The 26,505-nt window shown below is 44.3% G+C and overlaps 2 protein-coding genes across 2 annotated transcripts in view; one reads left to right on the top strand and one right to left on the bottom strand.

The window, feature by feature from the left end:
* The window catches only part of LOC120720571, a 914,567-nt gene that overhangs the window by 211,434 nt on the left and 676,628 nt on the right, over window positions 1-26,505 (bottom strand). The window lies entirely within an intron of this gene.
* med13a (mediator complex subunit 13a) overlaps window positions 1-26,505 on the top strand; it is a 66,371-nt gene that overhangs the window by 21,326 nt on the left and 18,540 nt on the right. The window contains exons 4-10 of the mRNA XM_040012985.1: window positions 15,230-15,375; window positions 20,143-20,343; window positions 20,459-20,653; window positions 20,768-20,930; window positions 22,217-22,327; window positions 24,113-24,868; window positions 26,017-26,233. Of these exons, the coding sequence (XP_039868919.1) occupies window positions 15,230-15,375; window positions 20,143-20,343; window positions 20,459-20,653; window positions 20,768-20,930; window positions 22,217-22,327; window positions 24,113-24,868; window positions 26,017-26,233 (1,789 nt within the window). The remainder of the gene's footprint in view (window positions 1-15,229; window positions 15,376-20,142; window positions 20,344-20,458; window positions 20,654-20,767; window positions 20,931-22,216; window positions 22,328-24,112; window positions 24,869-26,016; window positions 26,234-26,505) is intronic.

A 26,505-nucleotide genomic window follows, 5' to 3' on the forward strand; every position in this document is an offset into this window, starting at 1 on the left:
TTTCAAAAAACACAGCGCCACAAAAGGGTGACAGCAAAGTAACCGGGCTAGTGTCACTGCCGTGTCCCGAACCGCTTTTAATGTAATGCTGTACTGTTAGTTATTCATAAATGGCTCTAGTAATGTTGAACACAGAGCAGAGTCTGACTGTCTTATCCTTCTTTGCCTCTTGTCTCCATGGCAATATTGAAGCTTGCCCTATCAGTACTGTGATAGAGAACTGAGTGTTTACCCCTCGGGAGACCTAATCGTGGTGTGCAGCATGACTCGTTATGACTTATGTCAGTGCGCATATCCAACATCCTTGTCGATGACTGGTTGATTCCACTGGGAGTGAGTGGAGTCGGAGGGAATTCCCACTCTCATTGTCTTGTGAAAACTCTACTTAACTGTACAATGTTTAACTCCCGGATGCCCCCCACCCCAACTATTGTAACACCATGTAGTTGGATTACTTGACACAGTCGATGTTTGCCAACATAAGCACCTTGCTCTCCTTTCAGTGATTTAATTTAGTGTGACTTTTTCTTCTAAAACACTAATCGACAAGCAAAAGCTAAAATATGAGAATCAGGACATGGTAAGAAAACTGCAGGTGTGCATGGTCTTTGTAGCTGATTACTATAATCAGAGACGCTGTGTCCAGGAGATACTCATTGGATGCATGGTCTTATCTTTCATTTGGAGAGATGAATTAGGGGAACAGTAGTTTTAGAGATCTCCTCATTGAAGCGGTGTAACATAAAGTCAAAAAGTAGATTTGAGGTTTCTAGACTGAGTCCACGACATCAGTGTCCTGCAGTTATAGTGCCAGGTTTGTTCTTACTGTATCAGTCATAAAACCTTCACAGTGGCCTGCTTGTGTCGTCGTAGCATGCTGGCACCCCCAGTTTAGTGAGTGACTCTGTGATCAACGTGTAGACTGAGCGCTTCTTGAATGGCTGTTGGTCTTTTTTAAAAAAGAAAAATCACTCCAGGTTGATTATGGGGGCTGTCCTATCCTGTTTGCCCCTCCTCACAATTCAAACTGACTTTAGTAAGATTGGAAGGTGAGAATTTGAATTCCATCACAACATGACAAAACCAAGTGTTTAGACTATTACTACATATATCGTTATTGTATTACCTCAGTCAGTGAGGTTATATAATCACCTCGCTCGCTTATGTCTTTCCTGATCTGTCACCTATGCAGAAGCATGCAAGAGCACATTTTTATATTCATTATTCCAGGAATAATGAATATAAAAACTGACTTAAACAGTCATGGAATTTAAAAAAAAAAAAAAATCAATGAGAATATATTGTAAATTCTCACTGTGTGCATTTCTACATTTACTCGTAACTGTTTTCAGATGTGATCTGACTGCAGTTGAATCCTCGCTTAAATCCAAACAGGCTTGATTGATTTTGCCCCTTGGTGAGTGCTGATGCGTTATTCCAGCAGTATGTTGTTCTGGATACAAGTGTCTGCTGCAGAGAGCCCAGTCTGGTATAGCTGGACCACAGAGCAGTGCAAAGGTTTACATATACTATTGCTGGATGTTCACTTGTTAAATTCTCACTGCTTTTTGTTTGCTTTGTTGTTCCCTGGTTGGCACTGAGCCACGGTGTATTTACACACTGTATTAATCTGTGTTCAGCAGGGCCAAAGTACTTCCATGGAATTGTTATCACGTTGCCTCTTTTCAGTATTTTTTCCCAGTTTTGGAGGAAAATGCACGTGTGTGCTTTGTATCACTTTTATGCCTCTCATTAGTTTTGCTTCTGTGTTTTATGCACCTGTAGTTCAAACAATGCTTTATAGCAGAAAATGGTTGTTTACTTTGACGTTAAATCCATAAGATGCAGACCGACTGGTTGTTTATTGCTGTTGTATGATGGGCTGGTAGATCAGTTGTGTGTAGGCTCTTTGAGAAGTGGTTCTCATCTGGGGAAATATGAAATTGTGATAGGCACATTATTTTCTGTACATACATAGGACGATAAGTATAAGTCACAGTGGATATTTAATGCAATATACAGTGTAGTGTACATGAATATACTGCTGGGGCATACTTTTGAATTGGTCAGCAGTCCAAACTTCCAACATTGGAAAAAGATGTTCAAAAGCTGGAACTAATAAATACTGAAACATCTTGCTGGGTGTATAGCTAAAAATCAGATCTGCAGATGGGAAACGCCGGTCATCCCTCTGATCAGCAGGCGGCTCCTGTGCAGCATCCAAAGTCTCCAGTTGGTGGAGGCTGGGGCCAGCTGACACTGTTCATAACCTCAACCCCAGACCTCAGCACGCCCGTGTTGAAAAGCTTACATCATCCCTGCCCCTCCTCCTCCTCTTCGCTTCTCATTATAGCATGATGTATGTGGCAAACAGTTTTTCTCAATCTAAAAATAATAATAATTAAAATAAAAAACTGCAAAAAGTTGCTCCTCTAGTTATCTTTTATTAGATGACAGACTCGTTTCCATTTGATAAATAAATGGCTGCACGCTGATCAGTTAAATCCCTTTTGTTTAAAACGTGAGCTGCCGCTGCAGCAGCATGAGTCGATCCAGCTGACAGTAATTCTCTTTGTTTGGTGAAAAGGCGGCTCCAAGTTGTGTAGCTTCTGTGAACCTTCTACTGCGAGGTACACTGGCTCCAAGAAAGACAGAGAGGGGGGAGGGAGGCGGGGAGCGAAGGAACAAGCAAGGGAGAGCTCCTCTTGGTTGTCATGGCAGCAGGGAAATGCACCCTGGGATCGAGTGTTTCCAAGGTGAAGCGGGATGCTCGTGCTCCATTGGTCAGCTTAAGGCAGACTAACTCGTCGACTTGCTCCTAATTGGCTGTGCCACTGAAATTCAGAGCAACATTAAATCCAGCCTGCTTTGAGGTTTCAATTTGATCAGGACAAAAGGGATATTATTTCTTTATCTGCATGGCGTGTGCCGTGTACTTGAAGCGGCATTTACAGCATCGACAATGTACTCCAGCTGCGCTGCAATCAGTGTTAGATTACCACTCCACTGTATTTAAATATGTGTGTATTTTTGTTGTGCATGCAGTTGTTGTTATTGTTGAAAGCATCGTTAACAAGTCAAGCTGTTATGAAATGAGGCCAGTCTGCAGCAGCTCGTATTACAAGAGACACACACACTAACAAACATGTCTCCCACACATGCAACTGTCTGCACTTTTCTGCATGACTGTGGCTTATGTGGATGAGCACATTCTTCCGCTATTGTTTTGGCCCGATGTTGGGAGGTGAATGCGCGAGTCCTGGTTCGCTGTGGCAGGCGGAAGCAGAGAGCAGCACTCTGTTAAGTAGGACAGTGCAGGATAAAGGGCCACTGCCTCCAGTCTGGGGCTAAAGTGCTAAATTTATCCCCTCCCTGCTCCCAGCACAACACAAACACACAGGGAGACGGGCACACAAACATGTTCGTCAACAATCAGTATGCGAGCCAGTCCACATCGAGGGCAGTCTCGGTGTTGGCACACAAGTGGCTGGACATAGAACCCGCAGTCAGCGAGGAAAACGCACGTAGTGCAGTCGCACAGATATAGACATGCAGGAGAATTCAGCACCTCTGCTCGGTACCCTGCCCCCAGCACTCGACTGCTTACCCCCTGATCTTGCCCACACTTTATCAGTCTCTCTCTGCAGCAACAGGAACTCCAGGGAGACTGGGCTGAGGGACCATGTGACCCGGTGCTCTGGATATATCATGTTGCTGGAGAGATCCTGTCCAGAAGATAAATATGGCTCTTAAAGGAAAATACCGATAGCTTTCATTGGTATGGTTTGTTTGCTTAATTGCTGCCCAGTGATACAATATTAATGATTCATTTCCCTTGGCATTACATTAGTGTTACATTTTTAAAGTCCTTGCACCCTCATCTTAGTAAGACTCTATAATCTGTAGCTGTCACCTAAGCTTAACTACATACCAACATCAAGCCTGTCAGCTGTGTTGCAGAACTTGTTACCTCGTTACTGTAAATTGGTTAAAATTTTGAATATCGGAGCAGTTTCCACTGTTTAGTGCCAACCAGAACTGATCAGTCTTTTTGTACTGTACCACTGAGAAAACACATTTTAGAAGTCAGCAGTGGAATTCAAGTGCAGCAGCATGACCAGAGTTCCTTGGTCATAGTGAACGATGCGTTCTTAGGTTTCCCCCCACTACCTCTAAGTCACCCTCTCATTTCCTCAGCAGCCGGTGACCCGCATTCCTTCCATTCCTCTCATCTTCCCATGTGACCAGGGGCTATGGTGCAGTACAGGGCCAAGCAAAGGTCTCAAAGAAGTCGTCATAGTTAATCCGTCAGGCGTCACGTCCCCTCATCTGCTCTGCTCTTTTCTGTGATTTGTGTGCTACTGTCTTTAATCCCAACGTTCTGGCAGATGGTCACATTTAAAGATAATATCTTATGGTCGGGGGCATTTCACCTCATCACTGCAGACTCCTGTGCGGCTGCGTCACAGCCTGACCTAACCCTAAAATGTCCAGAAAAGATGGAGGCAGATTTATGGATTGCCAGATGTGTAATCCCTTCCATAGATTACATTGCCAATTACACACACATGTTGTCAAAATAATGACAAACCAGATGTTTGGTTTTAGGTAAATGCCATCTTATCTGGGCTATTATGATTTAAAAAAAAAAAAAAAGAAGTAATCTGCAGCAGTACTCGCCAAGCACGCTGCTCCAAGCATCACGGAGTTGCCACAGCTCTTGTGTGGGTTTATTTTACCCCCAGTATCTTTTTATTTCTTTATGTAATCCCGAGCTGACTCCGTGATTTTGAAACTGGGGCTCTTTCAGGGCCATAGCGTCTGTTGCAAGAGTCCTTGTTCTTCCTTTTGCTTGAAGGTTTTAATTAATGGCTAAAACCTTTTCACTACATGTGCAGCTTGAGCTTTTAACCTGCTAGTAAAGTCTTAGGCCTCATACTTGCAGGCTTCTGATATTTGTTCTGATAACACGCTAATTAAATTGTTCTGTTAATGAAAGAGATTCTGCCTTTCTGTTAACCTTTCTTTGTTTCATGAAACCTGTAAATTTGGTCATGGCATTCATTTACATTTGCATATAGTGTCTTATAGATGGTAAAAGTGTTACATGCTTTTCAAAAAGCATATCAGCTTATTAGAAAGAAAAGGGACAAAGCGGGCCTTGTCATTGTGGGTTCACTGCAGAAGCCCAGCTTTAATCCGGGATAATGCTGACTAATTGCCCTTAGCTCCGAGTAATGAATCTTTATTATTACAACTGCACAACTCGCTTACTTGTGTCATAATGATCTAATGACCCAGCACACTTTTAAACAGGCTTAAAATTATTTTGTCATTACATACTAGCATAGTAAATGTCGCCCTCCCCGACAGGTATACGCTGTTTTATCCTTTTGTCTCATCCTTTAGTTTGAGTGTAGCATGCTTTGAAGAGACTGAATATTTCAACAGATTGGTATCACACAGCAGTGACACGAGCTCCTCTTTGACATGAACATGTGCACCGTCACAGTTGTGCTACAGTTACAAAGGGATGATGTAAATGTGGTAATGTGCGTAATGTCTGGCTCACATTGAGAAAATGGCTTTTAGCTGATTTTGTGTGTGTGTGTGTGTGTGTGTGTGTGTGTGTGTGTGTGTGAGTGTGAGTGAGATGCTAAATGGGGAGGCAGCTAGAACCCGACTTGCTGTCAGGGTTATGTCAGTATTATCTTTAGTCAGCTACGGCAGTATCCGTGTGCGGTTGTGATACACTTGCAGAGGATCGGATTTCTCCTCTTTTTATGGACTTGTCGTTCTATCTCCATCCATTTTTCCTTCCCTTCCAAGTTTAATCTGACACGTATAAAGAGACTCAGCCCCCGTCTCCGTTCGTGGCAGAGGGAAATCAATTCAGCGTAATAGAACTCTGCATTTGTGAAAGTGCTGGCCTTAAGATTTTTAGTTTGGTGTTTTCCCCAGCTCTGAGCCTCCTGTGTACACCAGCTAGAGCTGGTGTGTGTCTCTGGGCCTTGTGTGTTTTTGTGTTTATGTTACTTGGCAGTAGACAGCAGTGTTGTTTTTCCCAGTGGTCAGGTGGCTAGACAGTAGGGAAGATTATATCACCCTGGAAATGTCCTCAAATTCACTGCTGTTTACCGCTTAATCCTTTTTCTTCTTGGCCTTGCCCTGCTGAGCAAAATGACACAAATGAAAATCTTCTGTTTCATTTCTCAAGCCAAAGGCAACCGTGGCATTTTACATTAAAGTCAGATTTGCACCGCCTTTCTGTGTATGTCCTAGTAACAGGCATGCAAACTAAACAGTAACACTGTTAAGGAAAACAGACTGTTTTGTTCTTTGTAAGAGAAACGCCTTTCACAACTAACCACACTTTCTTAGCATGAACATGGATAAACAGTTGTGACTGAGCGGTGACATAAAAGACTCTCCGTGTGTGATTGCTGCCAGCTCCAGAATCATTGTTTATTGATGTTGTGCCAGAATCTGTGCCTATGCCAGCATGTCTTGTCACTGCAGCAGCACATGACCAGTCAAAACATGTTTACATGCCCCAGATTGTAATAACAAGCTGCTACAATGGCAGATAACCATGTATTGGACGGCCCAGAGGTGACTGATGTTTACAGTAAAGCAAAATGACCAGAAGTGAAAGGGCCTTTGTTTTCCCCTGAGCAAGGCGCACTGGTTGTTGTGCTGAGGAAGTGTACAGCAGCTAAACGGAAGCCCACGTCTTAGAGCGGAGCAGCCGGACGAGCGCGACAAACATCTGTGGAATGTCACAGCTCGACTGTAACCTTCCTTTTTCTCTCTTCTGTCTTTTCACAACTTCCTCCCCCCAAACTCTTCTTGTCACTTCATGCTCCGTGGCTTACAATCGACTTCTGATTCTGCACAGGTCAAGTTTCATATTACCTTTCTAACTCTGTGCGTCGGTGTGTCATTCCTATGCTCAAACAATACAACAGTTCCCAGAAGACTTTTTGGCATTCTCTAAACCTTGTTTTACACTCTCCCAATTAAAACTGGATTAATAACAATAATGTCTTATAAACAGAAACAAATGTGAAAAGCAAGAAAGAAAGTTATAACAGTGATACCACAAAAGTGCAGTTCACATGAACTTAATGTAGCTCAGGCAGTGAATGGTTTCATTGATTTCTGGGAACCTTGGATAAAGATGATGGCAATGACAAAGGTAAACAGGTGTACTAGGACTCTGGGTGTTGAGCAAATAGAAAAGTGGCAAAAGGCAAGGCTAATTGTGTTGTATGTGAGACACTAAGGAAGAAACAAAGGACTTGTATCAATTACCCAGGCAGAGAGATCGAGCTGGAAAGGATGTGCAGCAGGCTGGGGTGAAATGTGCTCAGATGGTGGAAGGAGCTTTTTGAAGAGTTGATGAATGTAGAAAATGAAAGGAGCACAGTGAATCAGGAAGTGCAGATAATTGGTAAGGAGAAGAGGGGGTAGCTGGGAAGAGGAGAAAGGTAGCTGACCCAGACTAAAGTAGCAAGGTTTATGTGCAGAGCTGTAGTAAAAACAGGGGATTAAGCTGTTGATCCACACCAGGAAATTATGCTGAGACGAGAGGTGATGATCATTGAGCAGCAGTATGGCTTCATGCTGAGAGAGCACTACAGATGTGATGTTTGCTTTGAGAGGTCAGAACGAGCTTCACTCTGTTTTTGTGGATGTACAGTGCCAAGAGAGCAACCGTGGGACTGCCTGAGGAAGTGAGACGTGGTAGAGACGTATGCCAGGCTGGTGCAGAATATACACGAGGACAGTGGTGAGGTGTGTGGTAGGAGTGACAGATGGGTTCGAGGTGGGGGTGGGATTCCACCGGGGATCAACTCTGAGCCCCTTCTTGTTTGCACTTGTAGTGATGGACAGGCTGACAGATGAGGTCAGGCAGAGTCTGTAGACGACACTGTGATCTGCAGTGAGCGTAGGGAGCACTCGCTACCGGAGAGGCGGAGGCATGTTCTCCAGAGAAGGAGCAAGACAAAATAACATGGAGTCGAGGTAGTGAAGGTTGATAGGTTTAATTACCTGGGGTCAACCATCCGAAGCAACAGCAACAGGCAGTAGACACGAGAGGGGAAGAAGAGTGTGGAGGCCGGGTGGAGTCAGGGGTGACAACAAGACGGTAGTGAGACCTGCTTTGGAGACTGTGGCACTAACAAGAAAACCAGAGGCTGGACTTGAGGTGGCAGAATTGAAAATGCTTCGGCCTGTGTGTGTTGATGCATGTGAAGGCGACAGAGGAATACAAGAAACTGACTTGTTTGTTAGTGAGACGGTCATTATCATATCATCTGTTTGTGCTACTTATCAAACTATCCCTGCTGAAGGTGCTCTCCGTGCTCCGGTCCACCTGTGCCGCCGCACAGGTCGCTGGTCTTCAGCACCTCATTTTCATGCCAGGCCAGCTGAAGGCAAGTGTGCCCACCTGCCGCCTTTTGTATGTGGCCACGCTTCAAACCCTCACCGGATTGTCTTATTGTTTCCTTACCAAGCTGAGGGCCATTTGCATTTGAGAGGTGAAGCAGGCCTTGCCTCTGTGGACAATCAGAATGGCATGTGAGCAAGCCTCTGCTGTGTGTGACAGTGAAGAGAGTAAAAGGAGGAGAGCAGATCAGAGAGCAGCCTAAGCCATTTGCCAGTTAATAGATGAAGAGCAGAAGAGAGGGAAGTGGGAGGAAAGGTGGAGATGGATAGAAAAGATGATTAAAAGATCTCGAGGTTGCTTTTTCAGGCTACGTCAGCCTGTTTTCTTTTATAGTCGTTCTAAACATGACAGACACGGAGAGAGGCACATAAAAATGTGAAGCAGGATCCCACAAATCTAGTTAATGAACATAATACTCTGACAAGCATCACGCTGTTTTAAAGGCTGTTTAACTCAGCACTTTAGATGCACTGCAACCTGTTTCATCACATCATTCTTGAAATGATGCTTGAATTCCTTTAATAATTTGACAGACCAGAGGAGATACTTAGTTCTTTCTGTGTCCATTAGCTCGAGCTTTGTCTGCTGTTGACAGCTGGTGGTTTAATTGCAGCCACGCAGTCTTTTGTGGTACTCAACGCTGGCCTTGACTTTTGGCCTCTTTTTTTCCTCTCCAAGTGCAAGCAGTGTCTCGCTGCGGTGGAGATGACATTCTGAAATCCCAGAGAAGCTGAGTCTTGAGGCAGGTTCAGCACAAAGTAACAGACACAATGCGTGCCCCAAGGGATCCCTCTGGGAATTCCTGGTGAACCTTAGGCAAAGTATAAAGCTTCTGAATGAAGTCATAATTTCATTTGGAATCGAGTTGGGATGGGACTCCTACAGGGATGTCAGTGTTGCTTTTAAAGGAGCATCGTTTGCACATGATTTTTACATTTTTGTGATTTATTTTTTCGTGTGTATTCCGTACAGACTTGAGAGCATTAAGTTTCAGCGTGAAGGTCAGTAATGATTAGAGATGGGGGTGAATTGATAGAGCATTCTATCAATGCAAATATTCAGAATACTATAAACAAGAGGGTTCATCTCACGCACGACCATCCTGGGATAAGGTCAGCCGAGCGAACTTGCATCAAATTGGTTCAACTGAGAAATCATCCAACCCTGGACACACTTAGGTTAACAAAGTTGCCTCCTAATTCAAAGCAAGCTAATGGCACAGCAACCTCCTGCCATGTCTGGCAGGTTGGTTGCCCAGAGCTTGTTGCACGTTAACAGCAATTTCTGATTGAAAGGCAATAGGAAGCAACCTTTGTGCAAACAGTTGCAGTCTGACTTGGACCAAGTGCGAGTTTGTCAAAGTTGTGTAAATAATTGCTACCTGATATATAAATACAGACAGAATGCCAACATGTTGCCATCAGTCTGAATTCATCTTTGTCACATGTTGTGTGGGCCCAACTAGGGCTGTGCGATACGACCAAAATCTCATATCCCGATATAAAACATCTATCGTCCGATAACGATATAAATCACAAATGTAACATTTTCTGTAAATTCTGTGAATCTCGGGCAGCTCGACTTGCGTGAAGTGTTTCCAGCTGCGCGTCATGTAGCTGGAGTCGAGTGTTTTAACCGACGCATGAAACGATACATTTTTAGACATAAGTTGTAACGGCGCCGTTTTCTTTGAGTATTTATTACACTGCGTGCTGCGGGGAAAAGCCTGTTCTAACGTTTGAGTCTAAGCTTTATTTTTTAGCACCTGGCGGCTCTTTTAATTCTCATCCGTAAATAATCCGCTCTTTCACGTGATTCAGTTTATTTTGAAAAGTCTCAACAGGATCTTGAGCTTTATTGTGAAAGGTTTGTGGAACATAAAAAAGCAGACACGCGATGCTGTTACCGTCGTCGTTGCTAACGACAACGCATAAAAACAGGCGCTTGTCCGTCAGCAGTGTGGTGATATTAAATATAAGAGAAAGAGAACTTTAATAAATGAACATAGCTGCTACAGTGACCATCAGAACCATGAAAAAATATTGCCGTAAACAGTTTATTTTGCGACACCACGAAACAAACGATAGCGTAAAATGAAACGATGTTTTTATATCGTCATCCGATATATAGGGCTGCTTTGGGTATTTGGGTTGCTGCCCCAAACGTAATAATTAAACGCAACAGATGAGACTTTCAGTGATTTATCGCAGTTTATTGCCGTCTTATCAGAAACAGATTGCATGTAATTGCAAACTTGACCACATTTAATTTCAGACTGATAGCAGGCTGATGTCTTATAGCAGCGTTTATGGCAGGTTTTAGGGATGCTGTCATTTTGCAGCCACAAAACAACATAATTTCCTGTTTTTAAAAAAGGTGTTAAATAGCAATGCAAAATGCCATAATATAATATATCTTATTGTGATGATATCATACCATGGGGTGTCTGCTCTGGTGATTCCCACCTATAGTAGCCATGTACCAAACTCATTTACTCAGAAGTCCCAGTACTGCTCGACTCATCTTAGCTAGCGGAACAACCCGCCATTCTTACCAGCAGCTGTTGGCCGCTGTATGTGTCTGTCTTGCACACTGTGTGCGCACATGGTTTTACATCCTCCAGCTTGCTGTGGGTGTTTGGAGAAGGATTAAAGTTGGATCAATGCTGTGTGTTTGCGAATGTCACACGTGGGGACAGGATGGTGAACACTAGCAGAGAGACTTGACAGTTTGTGCTACATTTAGTCACAGTGCAAGTTTTACCAAATCCTGCTCCGTGTGTGTGTGTGTGTGTGTGTGTGGGGTGGGGGTGTGTGTGTGTGTGTGGGGTGTGTGGGGTGGGGGTGTGTGTGTGTGTGTGTGTGTGTGGCAGCAGTGAGGAAATGTATCTCATGCTGTTGATGTTGCGGTGCTTTTTAGGCCAAGTGCTGATCAAGCACCTGTTGACATTTAAAAGCATCTCTGTGCAAATTGCTGTGCAACTTCTAAAAATCACATTTAATTTGCCGGCCTACAGGATTATCTGTTCCCATGAAACACTGAAGTTACAGAAGGCAACAAAAAAAAAAACTATTTTAAGCTGCAATTACATATTTAAACAGTTTAAAACAAGACGACAGAAGGATAACGTGACATTTGGGTGTTTAAAGCGAGATTCTCACACTGGGAAGTAATATGATAATTTAGTATGACTGTTTAAATGTCAGCAGCTGGCATGTCGAGTAATCTTTTTAACCTGTCAGCTGACACTGACACACCAATCTGTACAATCACATTTGTAAAGAAATTGATTTCTGTGTGTGTGTGTGTGTGTGTGTGTGTGTGTGTGTGTGTGTGTGTGTGTGTGTGTGTGTGTGTGTGTGAGAGAGAGTATTCGGTTGTACTTCTGCCTGCTGAGCCACAGATGGCAGCCCTTTACCTCAAGCTTACAAGTGCCCCACAAACACAGATGTGTGTGAATGTGTGGTGTCAGGTTTTCTTTGCATGTGAGAAGAGAATGGCGTGCTGTATTTCTGTCGATGTCTGCAGAATGTGCCGGCACATTTTTACCTCACTCCCTCCCTTCCTCTTTTTTTTCTCTCTCCTTGTCACTCTCGAAGCTGTTCACCTCTTTCCTTCCATGTACATAAATACACTACTGTATTAGTAAGTTTGCCTTGTTGGCCAGCAACAAAGACACTGCATTCAGTGCGCGACAAGAGCAGTCTATCCAATTCTTAGAAAGCCAAGAATAGATCCTGAGGGGGGGCGGGGACACCACTACCCCTGCAAGCCTGTACTAGTCAAAATTTGCCGCCACCTTAACAATTTGGCTCCACGCCGTGAAAGCGGGAGGGGTGCTGGTGGTTTGGCGACGCGTCTTGGCTCCATAACTGGAGGGTGTTTTTCACAGCGCACACACCCCGTAAGATACGCACTGCAGTCAAAGAATCCTGTTGTATATGGCTGCCTGGTTACCTGAGCTGCTGCGACACACCTCCCAGACAAAGGTGTCTTTGCTCTCTCCTAGCATGTGGCCTAATTGCCCAGATGTCTCCTTGCATCTGTTAGTTAAGAAATGTCTCCTTGCCAACTTAATGGCAATAAATGTGATTTGTTATTATTTACATGTAGGTACAGACACGATCTGTGGTGGTTCTTCAGCTTTAGTCATTCAGATTTTTACTGTAAAATAATTGTATAAACACACGTGAATCAACAGTGCACGAGAACCACGTTTAGATACGATTAGAAAAATGTGGAGTTGTTTAAGCCGTCATGTTGTGATTGCACAGAGGGTGCTGGTTCAGGCTGTTCCATTGCAAATGAATGCCACAGGTACAGCACAGCTGCACTATGATGTGTGACTGTTGCACATGTGACTTTGTTGTTTCTTTTTTAAAGTGTTTGGGGGTTAAAATAAAGGGGGGGGGGGGGGGTACCCAAAATCAACACAGAGGAAGTGTCAAAAGTCATATTTCCTGGATTACAGTTGCTTATTGATTTAATGATAATAACGACTGATATGATCTCTCATGTCTGTCGTTGTAACCACAGGAGCGATCACTTGCAGTTGACTTGAAACAGTTTGTCTTCTTGCTTTTTTTTTTTTTTTTTTTTAATCACTCAGTAAAGCTGGGCTTACACTCTGCGATTTTTGTCCCATTTTTAGCCGTTCGACCGTTTTGGTGATCGGCCCGATTCTGGCCTGCATCGTGTAGTATACGTGGGGAAACGAGAAGCGTTTAACACCTCACGACCAGCTCCCGATCATCAATCGCTTGGTTGTGAGGGTGTCACCGCAGCTGCTCACACTGCGCACGCGCAAACACATAAACGTCGGTGAAAAAGACGGAGCAGCAGTGCAGCGTGTGATCTGGACACAAGCGATGGAGGCACAACTTGTAGAACTTTGGCTCATCCGAGCCTTTTCAATGTGGCCTCACAAAATTATCACGACCACAACAACCATGAAAATAGTTGGATCTACATGCTGCTCAATCACAGCTGCCTGATCAATGTTTTTCATTAGCAATTTAGCAAAGTTGATGTGGTGGTGTGTGTCTGTGTGAGTGAAAGACGGAGGGAGAGCGGGCGACAGATTTTCTGTTATAACCTTATATATCCATTTTTATGGACGCACAGTGTGAGCACTCGGGTCGCATCAGAGCATCGGGCCATATAGTGTGAGACTCTGCATCATGACCTACGAACTTCTAACCCCTGCGAGTCAATCGTGCAGTTTGAGCAGAAGCTGGATAACGCGACTGAAAAAATCGCACAGTGTTTGCCCAGCTTAAGTGAGCTGCATATGCAGGGCAGATCTGCAGTGTAGAATCGTGGCTGAAAAGAGAGGCTGAGGTTACAGATTGCATTAGTGACAAGAAAGAAATTGGACTTTGATTAACTTTATTCTAGCCAAACCTGATCCATCAGACGTGCCAAGTTCGGCCCAGGCACTGACCTTTGCGATTACGACACCTCTTAGTACAAACAATTATGTGTGGCTCATTAAAGGCAAAGAAGCAATCGTGCTCTAAAAACCTCATAACAATGGAGAATGCCCACTTGATGTGTGGAATTTGATTGCCATCTGCAATAACGCTCACTTGCTCAGGCTGCTCACACCTTAGGAGAACTTTATCAAGGCAATTTGTTTTTCTTTCACAAGACTGGAAGGTCTTTTTCTCCCCATGTCGATCTGCCTCGCTCTGCTCCTTTCCTTTAATCCTCTGCACAGGAGGTGTGTCAGTGCCGGAGAGACGGGTAGAGAAGACTGATATTTGCTTAACCAAATCCTCAGAGGAGGCAACCCTCTCTGATCCACTTCCAAATTCACTTCGTCCTTACCCATTTGGTCATTTGCCACACACGCTGCCTCTTGCGCTAACTGTGTGTGTGCGTGCATGTACACGTCAGAGAGAGGAAAGCCTGCCGACAATGCTGTGCATTCCCCCCCCCCGGTCCCTTCTCCCTCAGTCTGCCCCGTCCTTGCTTTACTTCTTTAAGTTGTTGCTGCTGAGGTCAGACTGGCACAGGCAGGCTTTGTTGTGAGCACAAGAGCGTGTGTGAGGGAGGGAGGGAGGGAAAAGGTACTGTTTTGCAGTTAAGCATTTTGGCCACAATGCCAGAAGTAGTCGTGGCTCGCCTTTCTGTTTTACTCTGGATGAGATGTACAGACGCACACTTGAACTCCAAACCACCTGTAAGCATTGCTGTGCAGACTGACTTGCATCCCGGTCTCTGCACATGCTATTGAAGTCTTTAAATACCCACTCGTGTGTCATCGATTGAAAGGATTAGGATTGAACTCTGGAAACCTTTATCATCCACTCTGTTATCGGAATAAAAAAAAGTGGCGCAGGCTATCGGAGCAATTTAATAGAGGCATAGGAGGCATCTTTGAATCAGATAAGTAGCTTCTCCTCCTTTACTCCCTCGTGTCTCTCTGGAATCGTTTTTTTTCTTTCTATCCAAAGTCTCTGTCATGTTGAAGCAGGATATAGGTGAGGCGTGAGATTCCATTATATCTGACACACACGAAAGGGAAAAACCACACACAGGTTTCTATAATCATTTTTTCTCTCTCTACCTTTCCTCTCCCTGCCATCTCCTCTGTTTCTGTCTTTGTGAATACGAACTTGAACTAGACTATGTGATCTGCTCATCCTTTTTTCTTTCCTTTTTCTTTATTCTACTCCAAAGTCTGCTGGAGTTATTCACTGGAAGTCTTTTCAAAGGTGCATTTGAAAGTAGTGTAATCCCAAATGACTCATCTCACTCTCTTTCTCACAGTGAGCACTTGTCCTGCGCCTTCACCTTCTTCTTACATGGCGAGAGCAATGTGTGCACCAGCGTGGAGATCAACCAGCACCAGCCTGTCTACCATCTCACAGAGGAGCACCTTACTCTGGCTCAGCAGGCATCCAGTCCCTTCCAAGGTGGGTCACTGCTGTGTGTTACCCAGCCTTCAGTGACGTGCTCAAAGGCAAACATGTGACATAACATCAAGTCACGTCGTCATGTTGTTGAATTTGGTTTATAATGGTTTCAGCTGCGTGGTGATGGGCATGTCGCTCCTACTTGTTATCATAGTGCAGGCATAGATATGTGAATTAGTTCAGCAGTCTCTTTTTACATTTTTCCTGAGCAGATTAAACTAGTGCAATATGAACAATTTATATCTTCACAACTATTGAAATGAATATTTAAACTGTCTTCTCGTTAAATTAGATAAAGACTTAGTTAACTGTCCAAGCATTTGTCCAGAGGTATTACTAAAGTGTCTGTAGAGTAGCAAGACTTTGGGGAAACTTCGTGTGCAGCAGATCTTCATTCATAAGGTCAGGTTGAAATTATGAGGTGACACCAAAGTCTGGTGACTGGCAAAAAATAAACGCAAACAAGAAGGGGGGTCCCTAATAATGTGTCAGGTTGATTTGATCTGCCAGACCTCACCCTCACATATTGTATTTTTTCAAATGGCAGTAAAATAATTTTTATGAGGGTTGTTGCTTGTTGTTTGCACAGAGATGCTTTTTTGTATCTTTAATTTCGTGCATAAAACTACGTTGTAATCCAATAAAAATATACCAAATAGTACAGAATGATCCCAAACAAATGAAGCACAATAAATATCGTGGTTGCTCTGCATCGGCTGCAGGACTTTGTTACTTAAGACTTAAAAAACAAAACTGTGGATTCTCTGGATTTTGCTCTTCAAACAAAAGCCTTATTTTTACACTGAATCAACACATTATTGCAAATTTTCTGCTGCTTGTCATTGTAAGTTTTTCTGAAATAGATTACACAAGTCATTACAACAACGTGTCTGCTGCTGAGGACACAAACCACAAAGTTTAGAATTAAAGTTGATGAATTATTCAGTGTGAGAAAAATGTCAGAGCTGTAAATAAAATCACATTTAAAGTTTCTGCCTGTTTAAAAGTCCAGAGCTGTTCAACCCCACAGCCTCTTGAACCGTTGTTACGGTCAAATTGATTTTCTTCTTTGGATTCAAAGTAACAGGTCACTCATGCAGAGTGGCAACTTTTATCTTACAGTTACTTTAGACTGTTGAACACGCATAAATGGATTTTAATACAAATACTAAAGGTTATATGGTCAACAAAAGTGTAGACCTATATATTTTTTTCTGAATGAAATGGATCAGCAGTCTGTGTGTTCGGTGCTGTTTGTAAGATAAATCGTATGTGATCTTCTGTCGCGCTGTCTTTCACTACTCTTTGGCTCGCAGAGAGCTCAATGAAAAGTCACACCCCATCCAAATGTTCGTGTAGCGACTTTAATATGCATAGTTTCATACTCGTGTAGGAAGAAAACGGATTGCTTTATGAATACGGTCATTAGATGTAAAACTGCTATCACACACCCATCCTGTTGATTCTTCTATTAGTAGAGAGGTATGAGTGTCGTGTCATTATCTAGTACTCGGCTCTTTCATTTGCATACTTTGCTGACTTGCCTCGAGTGTTCTCTCAGCAGCGTTGGCCCGCACGAATGCGCTCGGCTGTGATGTAACGTGTCCCCCTGCACAGAGATGATGCAGAAATTAAAATCATGCATAGCTAAAATGAATGTTTTGTGGAAATTTGACAAACCAGCCCTCACGAGGCTTATCTTTATTTAATCTTTGTGCACCAATTTAAAAAAAAAAAAAAAAAAAAAAAAAAAAAAAAACAGTTGGATGAGACGTTTTCCCAGAGGAAAAGTTTGCCGCCTTTACCTTTCTCATTTATGGCTGGATAGATGTGATGCAGCTGTCCTCTTTTTCTCTGTACGCCCCCTCCAGAGTAATAATAGTGATCACTTCCTCCATTCACCACAGTAATTCCTGTACAGACGGCCCCTTTACTGTCTCTAGAGACCTCATGAAGGGAGGTGATAATACCTCTCAGTTAAAGACGAGTACTTTAGATAAAAATAAAAAGACTATCAGAATTTAGCATGCAGATACGTATGGTGATGTTTATGGGGTTTTCCAGTTATTTAGAAGGATTATATTGCTCACCAGCTAAGAGTAACTTGCGACTGTTTTGTTAGTCTTTAAATACTTAAATGGCAATATCTCGCCGAGTTTCCATCCTGGTCAGGTAATTGAGGGCTCGAGATTTTCAGAGATGCACACTGACACCTCTTCTCTTTTCACTGAGTGATAATGCTGCTGAGTACGCTCATACAAGTGATCCACAGGAGCAGTTTATTAGAATGATGCATTCGTTTTTGTAGCATTGGAAACACCCTCATGCACCCCAGCTATGTGAAACTGATGCGTACACCTGTCTCTACTGTGAGAGCGTGTGTGTCTGTGTGCAGGTGTGCGTTTTCACCGCCGCAGTGTGTATCCTCCTGGCTAACCAAGCATAGCACCGAGAAAGGCCTGACTTCCATCCCCCTTTATCCATCTATCCACCCCCCCCCCCCCCCACTCACCTCTGCCAGCTTGGTTTACTGCGCGGCAGAGCGCTCTGGCAGGCAGACCTCTCCAGGATGTGACCTCATAAAAGGGCGCAGAGTGAATGTAATGAACTCTCAGCCCATTACACTGATCTGAGCACATTTGACATGTCTTCAGGGAACCAGAGATGGACTCACAGCCAGAGAGAGGGGCAGGAGGGGTAGCTCGAGAGAGGGGAGGATGAGGTGCGGTGGCGATCAGGGGGAGGGGGGTAAACCATTTCCATAATTGTGCTGAATTTGATCTCTCCTCCACAATTGGCCCGAGGTCTTACGAGCGCGTGTGCGCACAGCAAGAAGTGCAGAAAAGGAGCAGGGCTGAATTTAATCAAGGTTAATGTGATCGTCCGTAGCTGGATGTTGTCGTGCATCTCAACGTAAATAACCTTTTGTTCTTCTCTCTGTTGGGTTGTTTTCGCTGAGGTAGTGCGTTCTGTAGGCTGAAGCGAAACAGTACGCCGAGGGGCGTTCGGGGCTCGCGTCTAGATGACATGTTTTTATAACTTCTTTCTTTTTTTTAAATGCTCTGAGGTTCATTTGACAGTAAAACCAAAATAACATTATTCCTCCAAGTCACCTGACTTTGTCTGGTGAAGCTCAACATTGCTTCCAATCTGCTGCAGTGCTACTTATCTCCCACTGCCACCTGCCAGCGCCGTCCTTGAAATATCCCGAAGTGTCGGATCTGTTTGTCACTTTTTTTCCCTTTGTGTCCAAACAGTGTCGTTTAAAGTTGTAATCCTTAAGATTTCAGCCCTGGTCAGTTTGATAACGGGCATGGTTGGCTTGTAAAAGCAAGTGCGGTTAAATGCTGCAGAATTCCTTGAGCCCCGACTTTGTCAGAAGCACAACAGATGAGCAGCAAGTGAATCTGTTTAAAGTTGTACCAAAAACAAACTTGGATTGCCAGTCAAAAGTGAGGATAATCAGGGTGTGACTTCAAGTTTCACTGAAACAGGAAGCAGCTGTTCATCTTGTCCAGAAGTTAGGTGTACAGCCTGCTGCCCTCTGTGGTTGCTCCTGAGCCTTTTCCGTTTCTCCACGCGGTATTTAAAAGGATCCACTTGCAACCAAACCTGCCACAGAATGTGATTGTTCTTGTTTCCTGTTGCTCCTTCATGATAAGTCCACAGTTGGAAGCTTTTGATGCAAAGAGCTGAAGTTAATGATTCATTGTAACTACTTTTTAACCTCCTCGATCATTTTTTGCCCCTCGTGTGTTTACTCAGGTGGGTCACTTCAATCCTGCTATTAAAAGCTAACATATAGGTTTTTAAAAATTGCTTAATAGAAATGTGTTAAATGGCTGCCTCCAATAACCTACTGAACATAAATGGGACTTTATCTGCACATGCTCAAAGCTCCAGGCTCTTTCCTGGAAAGACTATTTGTGCACACAGGCTTTCTTTTTCTACCCTCTCCTTTTTTTCCATTGTCTCCTGCCATTTTCCTATCATGAAAGCTGTTCTGCGCTCCAGCCGCTCAATCAATACCTGGGGACAGAGGCCATCGAGTCTAGTAATGACATACTAGGAAGGCAGAGCAGAGAGGGACATTAACAAATGCTCACTCACACACCCACCAAGCCAGTCTGTTCGTAGAACCATTATACCCCCTTTCCACATTTCAATGCATAATAGACAAAGAGAAAGGAGAATGGATGCATAGCAAGATGATGTGTGTGTGTGTGTGTGTGTGTATGCATGTTTCCAGTTGGTTTCTGTGCTCATACGTATGCATTATGCATGTTAGTTTATGGTGCTATCTGCATTTGGCTGATGGATGTTGGTCTGTTCTGTAAGCTGACTGATGGGCTCTCTCTGCCACTCTCATATGTCTGTGAGGTCAAGTGTGTTTGCCAAGGACTGGCCCCTTTTATAAGCCTCTGTTTATGGGCTCTGAGAGGCTGCTGCTTCTCAATAATTGGCGTCTGGAAAGGTCAGAGCGCTCCTGATTCGTCCAGAGATGGCAGAATGACAATGAAAGGAAAACACATGTACAAAGAAAGACGAGATGAATGATGTGAAGAATTTAGCGACAATAAGAACAGACAAGAAAGGAATTGCAAGTGGTATGGATTTAGAGAAAAAAGGGACCAGGATGTAATGGGAAAACAGGAACTAGTTTTTAAATGTAGCTGTGGAAGATGTGATGCAGATGCAGAATGGAAGATTCCCAAAGTTATGCTGACTCTTTCCTTCTTGCTGCTTTTCCTTCCTCCCCCTTTTTAGTGATCCTGAGTCCATTTGGTCTAAATGGAACACTGACTGGCCAGTCCTTTAAGATGTCAGACCCACCTACCCAGAAGCTGATTGAGGAGTGGAACCAGTTCTATCCCATCAGTCCCAGTGCCAAGGAGAACGTGTCAGAGGACAAAGTAGAGGACATGGACTGGGAGGATGAATCTCTGGCCTCTGTTGAGGTCCTCGTTGGTCAGTATTTATTTTATTTGAATCCACAATCTTAAGAATACCTTTTTCACGTGTAGAGTTTCTAGTTTAGTTTGACTGATTTGTGATCCTGAACTTTTTGCATGTTTTGGTTCAGGTGGTGTGCGTATGGTGTACCCAGCCTGCCTGGTGCTGGTACCCCAGTCAGACATCCCTGTTGTGACCCCTGTGGGGTCCTCCCACTGCACTGCCGTCTACTCGGGTGGCCACCAAGTGCCTGCTTCCCAGCGAGAGCCCGCCATGTCTTTGGTGACACTCACCCCTCCCACATCACCCGAAGAGGCGCAGACAGGTAAAGACATAAGACTCCTGCTGAGTCCTAAGTTGAGGATTTCTCTTAACATGACAGGAAGAATTTGTCATCTTTTGTCAAATGGTCTGTTAACCTTCCTCTTTCCATCCCCAGTGGACTCTCACTCGGCTCAGAAGTGGGTTAAGATGCCTTCATCATCTGATGCGTTTAGCGTGGACAGAACAAGTCACCACGGAGGAAAGATTCCACGCCGGCTAGCCAGTCAGATGGTGGAGCGTGTCTGGCAAGAGTGCAATATCAACAGAGCCCAGAACAAGTACGTGTGACATTGTGCAGAGTGCTTAAACATGAAAACTGCCACAAGGTATGCCGTAATGGATGGATGGATCACCTATCGGTTACATTGGCTTTGCTCTCAATCAGACTTGATTGTCTTCACCGTATGATTATGGGAAAATATTTGACAGTAAATTCAATTTAATTTTATTTACACAGCACCAAAGGCACTTTATAATGTAAGGTAGAGCCTACAATAATACATATAGAGAAAACCCAACCATCATATGACCCCCTATGAGCAGCACTTTGGCGACAGTGGGAAGGAAAAACTCCCTTTTAACAGGAAGAAACCTCCGGCAGAACCAGGCTCAGGGAGGGGCGGGGCCATCTGCTGTGATTGGTTGGGGTGAGAGAAGGAAGACAGGATAAAGACATGCTGTGGAAGAGAGACAGAGGTTAATAACAAGTGTGATTCAATGCAGAGAGGTCTGTTAACACATAGTGAGTGAAGAAGAAACACCCAGTGCATCATGGGAATCCCTCAGCAGCCTACACCTATTGCAGCATAACTAAGGATTCAGGGTCACCTGATCCAACTATATGCTTTAGCAAAATCAATCTATTCCAGTGCATTAACTGGTACAAACATGGTCAGTGATCATTCCTGGTTAAAAACATATATTATTTCGATATATGTGATGAACAGGAAGAAACCTCTGGCAGGAGAAGAGGAGCAGTTACCTCTGTACAGAAATACTGAGTGTGTATTACAGCGAGTTGTGTTTATATACGTATATAAAATGTAGATAAAACTGAAGATCTGATTATTGCTTATTTGATATTAATTAGAAATATCATAAATAGCCACATTACTTGCACAGACATAGATGTATTATTCTGCTACATTTCTGTCTGCTTTTTATTATTGCTATAAACTCTGAGTTCTGAAGAAAACTGGACAGATATAAATGTCGGTAGTCAATTAATAGCTTAAAGTTTTAGGCCTTGGGTTGTTTTGATTATTCTACAGCAGTGACTCTGACACGTTGGGTGCACCTTGGGATCTGTTGCCTCTTGACCAAGCACAAAACGTTGGCTATCGTTAGCTGTCAGCTTGTCAGCCAAACCATTACCGCTCCAAGGAGGGTGATAAAATCAGCTGTGGCTCAAAGCTTTTACCAATCGCTGCTGTATGTGAAAGAAAAATGTCATCAAAAGTGGATGGGGCTGTTCACATAAATGCTGCTTGAAAGAATTGGGGAAATTGAAAAGTCTCAATGGAATTTCGTTTCGACTTTTTATTTATTTATTTGAACTCCCTAGGCGAAAGTTTCCAGCTGCAACCAACGGTACCTGCGAGGAGGAGCCAAGTGAGAAAGTGGGAACCTGGGATTTTGTGGAGTCTTCACAGAGGTCGTACTGCAGCTGTTCGAGGTCAGTCGATGTGCAGTTCACACAGGTATTGCTCATATGTGTGCGCTCAAAGACATTTCAAAGAGGTTACATGGAGTCCACAGGGCTTTGAACACCAGCGCAGAGGGCCGTACTCAGCAAAATATCTGCAAGTTACATCTGCGTCTGGACTTTGACAAGCATATTATTCTTCACATTTTTCAATTTATCACTATTTTGTGTAAGCGACAGCCGTGGCGGGGCTGAAACCTCTGCTGGCTTGTGTGTTTCTGTAAGTCGGACGTTTTTATTCCCGCACTGACTGGAGTGATTTCAGGCGGAAAGAATAGTTTGACCTCTGATGTAGCTGTTGAGGGTGGTAAAAGGAATGTGTGTTGTTAATGTGAACAAATAAGCTCAGATCATGTGTTTGCACTGGTGTTTTATATGTCTGAATCAGCCCAGCTGTCCTTATAAAGTCCTCACTGAACAACCTCCTCTGTATTTATTTAGGATAAAATAACACACCCATCATATGCATTAATATCATTTTGCATGCAGTAGTCTAACACCTTGTAAATGCTATTCTTTGTTTGCTTGTGCCTGCAGACGGTTAATATTTGTCCTCTCTGGTTAATATATAGACATTCTTGTCTATCACATTTTATTTAATGACAGTTTTTAGATCATCGTAAACAGCATGCTGCTATGTCTGCGTCCCACGGTCATCATCTTCTCTGCCTCCTGACAAACTGCAGATACAGGCAGCTGTTTAATCCGCTGAAACGCAAGCCTGACCACTCCAGTCTGCACATCTAACCAGTATACTCTATGCCTGGATGCTTGACTGGTTTTGTCAGAAGTCCAAACCAACTGAAAGAAAGTCCTGCTTTGTGGTTGATAATAAAGCGCTATCTAAAGTGGATCTGTGTGCGTGTTTGGGGAATCCTCTGCACCGGGCTCGTGCACCTTGGACTGCAGATGAGCAGAGTGAATTGGGCCAGTCAGCTGGAGCATGTTAATTTGTTGGAAAGCACCCAACTCTTTGGCAGCACATAAATGGGAAGCTGTGCGTTGCCAGTTTTACTGTCCATTAGCTTTGTTTTGTAGATGGAAGCCATACGTGTCTGTTTATGTTGACAGCGAATGTGAGGTCACACACAAAGCCTGCTTATTAAAGAGGGACACTGATGTGTAAGTGTTGCTTGCAGCGTGAGTGCTGAGCCGTCAAAACGGAGGGTAAAAGGTGACCTCAGACTATTTTTCTTTGAAACGTGTCTGATGGGATGTAGGAGCCAGGTGATACCAAGGTGAGGTACGGGAGAGGGGCTTTGGTGAGGTGGGTGTTCTAGCAGGTCATGGCCCTGGTGAATCCTTCATATATTTTGTTTCTTTTCTTCTGACAGCACTCTGTGAATGTGCTTCATTAATTTCTGTTTGGCTGTCTGAGAGAAAATACAATATTGATGTTTTAGAAGATGATTTTTTTTTCATGCCATCAGTTTGACTGTGAATAATTAAAAAATGTATGACTATGCATTAGCCTTTGTGGTTTAGCTGTTACAGCTTTACTCTGGAGCTGATCCGTGAAGTGTTCTCTGCTAATTGTGTTGGGATAAATTTGGGGGGCGGTGCTGCCTTGTTGCTCGTGAGCATAATTGGGCTAATTGATGTTTTATAAGAGCAACGGATGCGATGGCTTAAAAGGAAGTTTCACACGAGCTGCACAACTTCTCGTAAAAGACTCTCTGTATGTGCGAGTGTTTTGCTCCTTGTCATCAGTACGTCACGGTCTCACTGCATTTCCCTGTTTTTGCTCTCCTGCAGATACAAATTAGTTAAGCAGCGAACAGCCAATAACACGGGCCAGCCTCAGTCAGCTGGCCAGCCATCCCAACCTCCGACCAAGCACAAAACTGGAGGAGAGAAGCCAGAGAAGGGTGACAAGCAGCAGAAAAGACCCCAGACACCCTTCCATCATCGCAGCCTGGCCAGCGACGAAGCCTCCATAGACACAGAAGCAACAGCTGGACAAAGGTTGGCCCTGAGGAGTCAGGATGGAGCAAGATTTCCTAGTATTCGCTCTGCAGATGTATCTGCCATCCAAAAAGCTCCCCAGCTCCACAGTGGGGGCGTTAGCACTGGGCCATCAGAACAGGCCAACTCCCCTCAGCCCCCACCACTTAGTCCCCACCCCTGTGAACGCAGTGAGGAGTCAGGGGAGGGCATGAAGAACCCTTCGACCCCCAATAGCCAACACTTTTACCAGCCGCAGCCGGAAGCTTGCCTGGTCGGGGTGAAGGGCAGCAGCGAGGAGCAAGGAGGGCCAGAGGCTCTGAATCAGCACTTCCAATCCCATCAACCCAACCCCCACCCCGGGACCTCAGCCTACTCCGAGCCTCCTGAGCCTACCGTGTATGTGGGTGCAGCGATCAACCTGGAGGACGACAGCTCCCACGCACCATGGAGGTTATTCAACTTACCCCGAAGGAAAGAAGCCGAGCTGCCCACGCCGCTGCTGCCTGGAGACAAGTTGAGAGAGGAGGCAGCCGCATCACAAGACAACCTGGTGTCGGTCACAGAGTGAGTGGCAATTACACTTCAGTCACCGTTCAGTGGCCTCTGTTTGGGAAAGCCAGCTATCCCAGCTTTCCTACTTTGTATACGGTGCCAGTGAGCCGCTTTGAAGCACTTTCAACAGCCCAGAAAAAAATAGTTTAAAAAAATAATAACACACCTGCCTCCTCTTTCCTCACCCTTGCTGCCCCTCCTATTCCTCCTGTTCAGTGTAACACTTAGCTACACACAGCTTTGTGACCTTTTGACTTCATACATCACCAATATGCAGGGCTAGCACTACTCAGTGATTCCTACACACAAGCACAAGAGAGCAATGAGGGAGAGAGTAATGATGGAGTTGGATAAAGATAAAACACTGCTATTGTAATAGAGGTGGAGCTGATAAAAGTACTATCTGCTGGTTATCAGTTTAGCAGGTTCTAGAGAGCATTTGACTGAGCTGCAGCTGCTAGTGAGGTATCACAGATAGTGGCAGCATGAAGGGTCCAGGGTGAAGACCAGGGTGGCCAGAGAGGGGAATTATCAGGGAAGTTATGCAGTCCCGAGTGGGGCCAGCCACTTGGATGGCCTATCCTAGCTGTAATCCCCCCAGCTACAGCTCTGAATATTGGCTAAGCTCTGACCCAGGTCACTGCACACCATCACCTTGCATCAAAGCTGGACAGGCGTGATAGGAGGACAGAAAAACACAGTTGTTGCTGGCAGGGAAGGCCAAGGATAACGCCTAAACAGAATGAGCCCCTCCGCCAGTGGTTTCCTTCTTCTCCGTGTCGTCCCGGGCTGTTACATATGATGAACACGTAGGCCAGAGTCGGAGCTACAGAAGAGTTTTTGATGAGTGATGCAACAGGTGATAATTCTGTGTGTCAGAGCCACCGTGTTCTCATAAAGCCAGCAGAAATGTAATTGTCTGACAGCAAACAGGAGGCTTCTTCTGCATGACGGCTGTCAGAACCAGTTGCAGTCACTGCCATTTCTGTAACTCTAGTAAAAAACACTGGTACATGATGTCACACCAAAACAGAGCAGATGGGGCAGTGTTCTTCTCTCACCCTGTTCACACACAATCCCAATCATCAGTTAGACTGCTACTTTATGAAGATCTTTACATTAAACACTAGGAGTCACTGCGTTTTTTATCCCCTATCCAGGGTGATGTCTACGTCTAAATGGCCACTCAAGGTTTCCGAAGAACGCGTGCAGATGTATCGAGCCAGGAGGAACCAGCATCTTGCTGCTGCTGTAACAGATGGAGATCACGAGCCTGAGGTCGACCCCTACGCCTTTGAGGAAGGAGATGTCAAGTTCACATTCTCCAACAAGAAGGATAAGTCAGGCGGGGAGCGGGAGCCAGGAAAGAAACACAAGGTAAGGCCAGCCAAGTGGAGGAGCGAGGAATGCTCCTCAGCTGTTAGCAGGATATCTTTCATACGGCTTTACTGCGCGCTGTAATGGATGCATTATGCCGACCTTGCTGTAAAAATGGCCCCTTTTGCTTATTGTTCTTCTGACAAGAACATCAGACAGTAAGCTGTAAGCTCTGCCTGCTCTCTATTACATTTTCTCCTATATGTCCATTACTTTATTTAGATGCATTCAGAATAGATTTTGCAACATTTTCAGAACTGAAAAAGTGGCAC

Source organism: Simochromis diagramma, unplaced genomic scaffold (assembly GCF_900408965.1).
Source record: "Simochromis diagramma unplaced genomic scaffold, fSimDia1.1 OVJJ01000123.1, whole genome shotgun sequence".
NCBI classification, from domain to species: Eukaryota; Metazoa; Chordata; class Actinopteri; order Cichliformes; family Cichlidae; genus Simochromis; species Simochromis diagramma.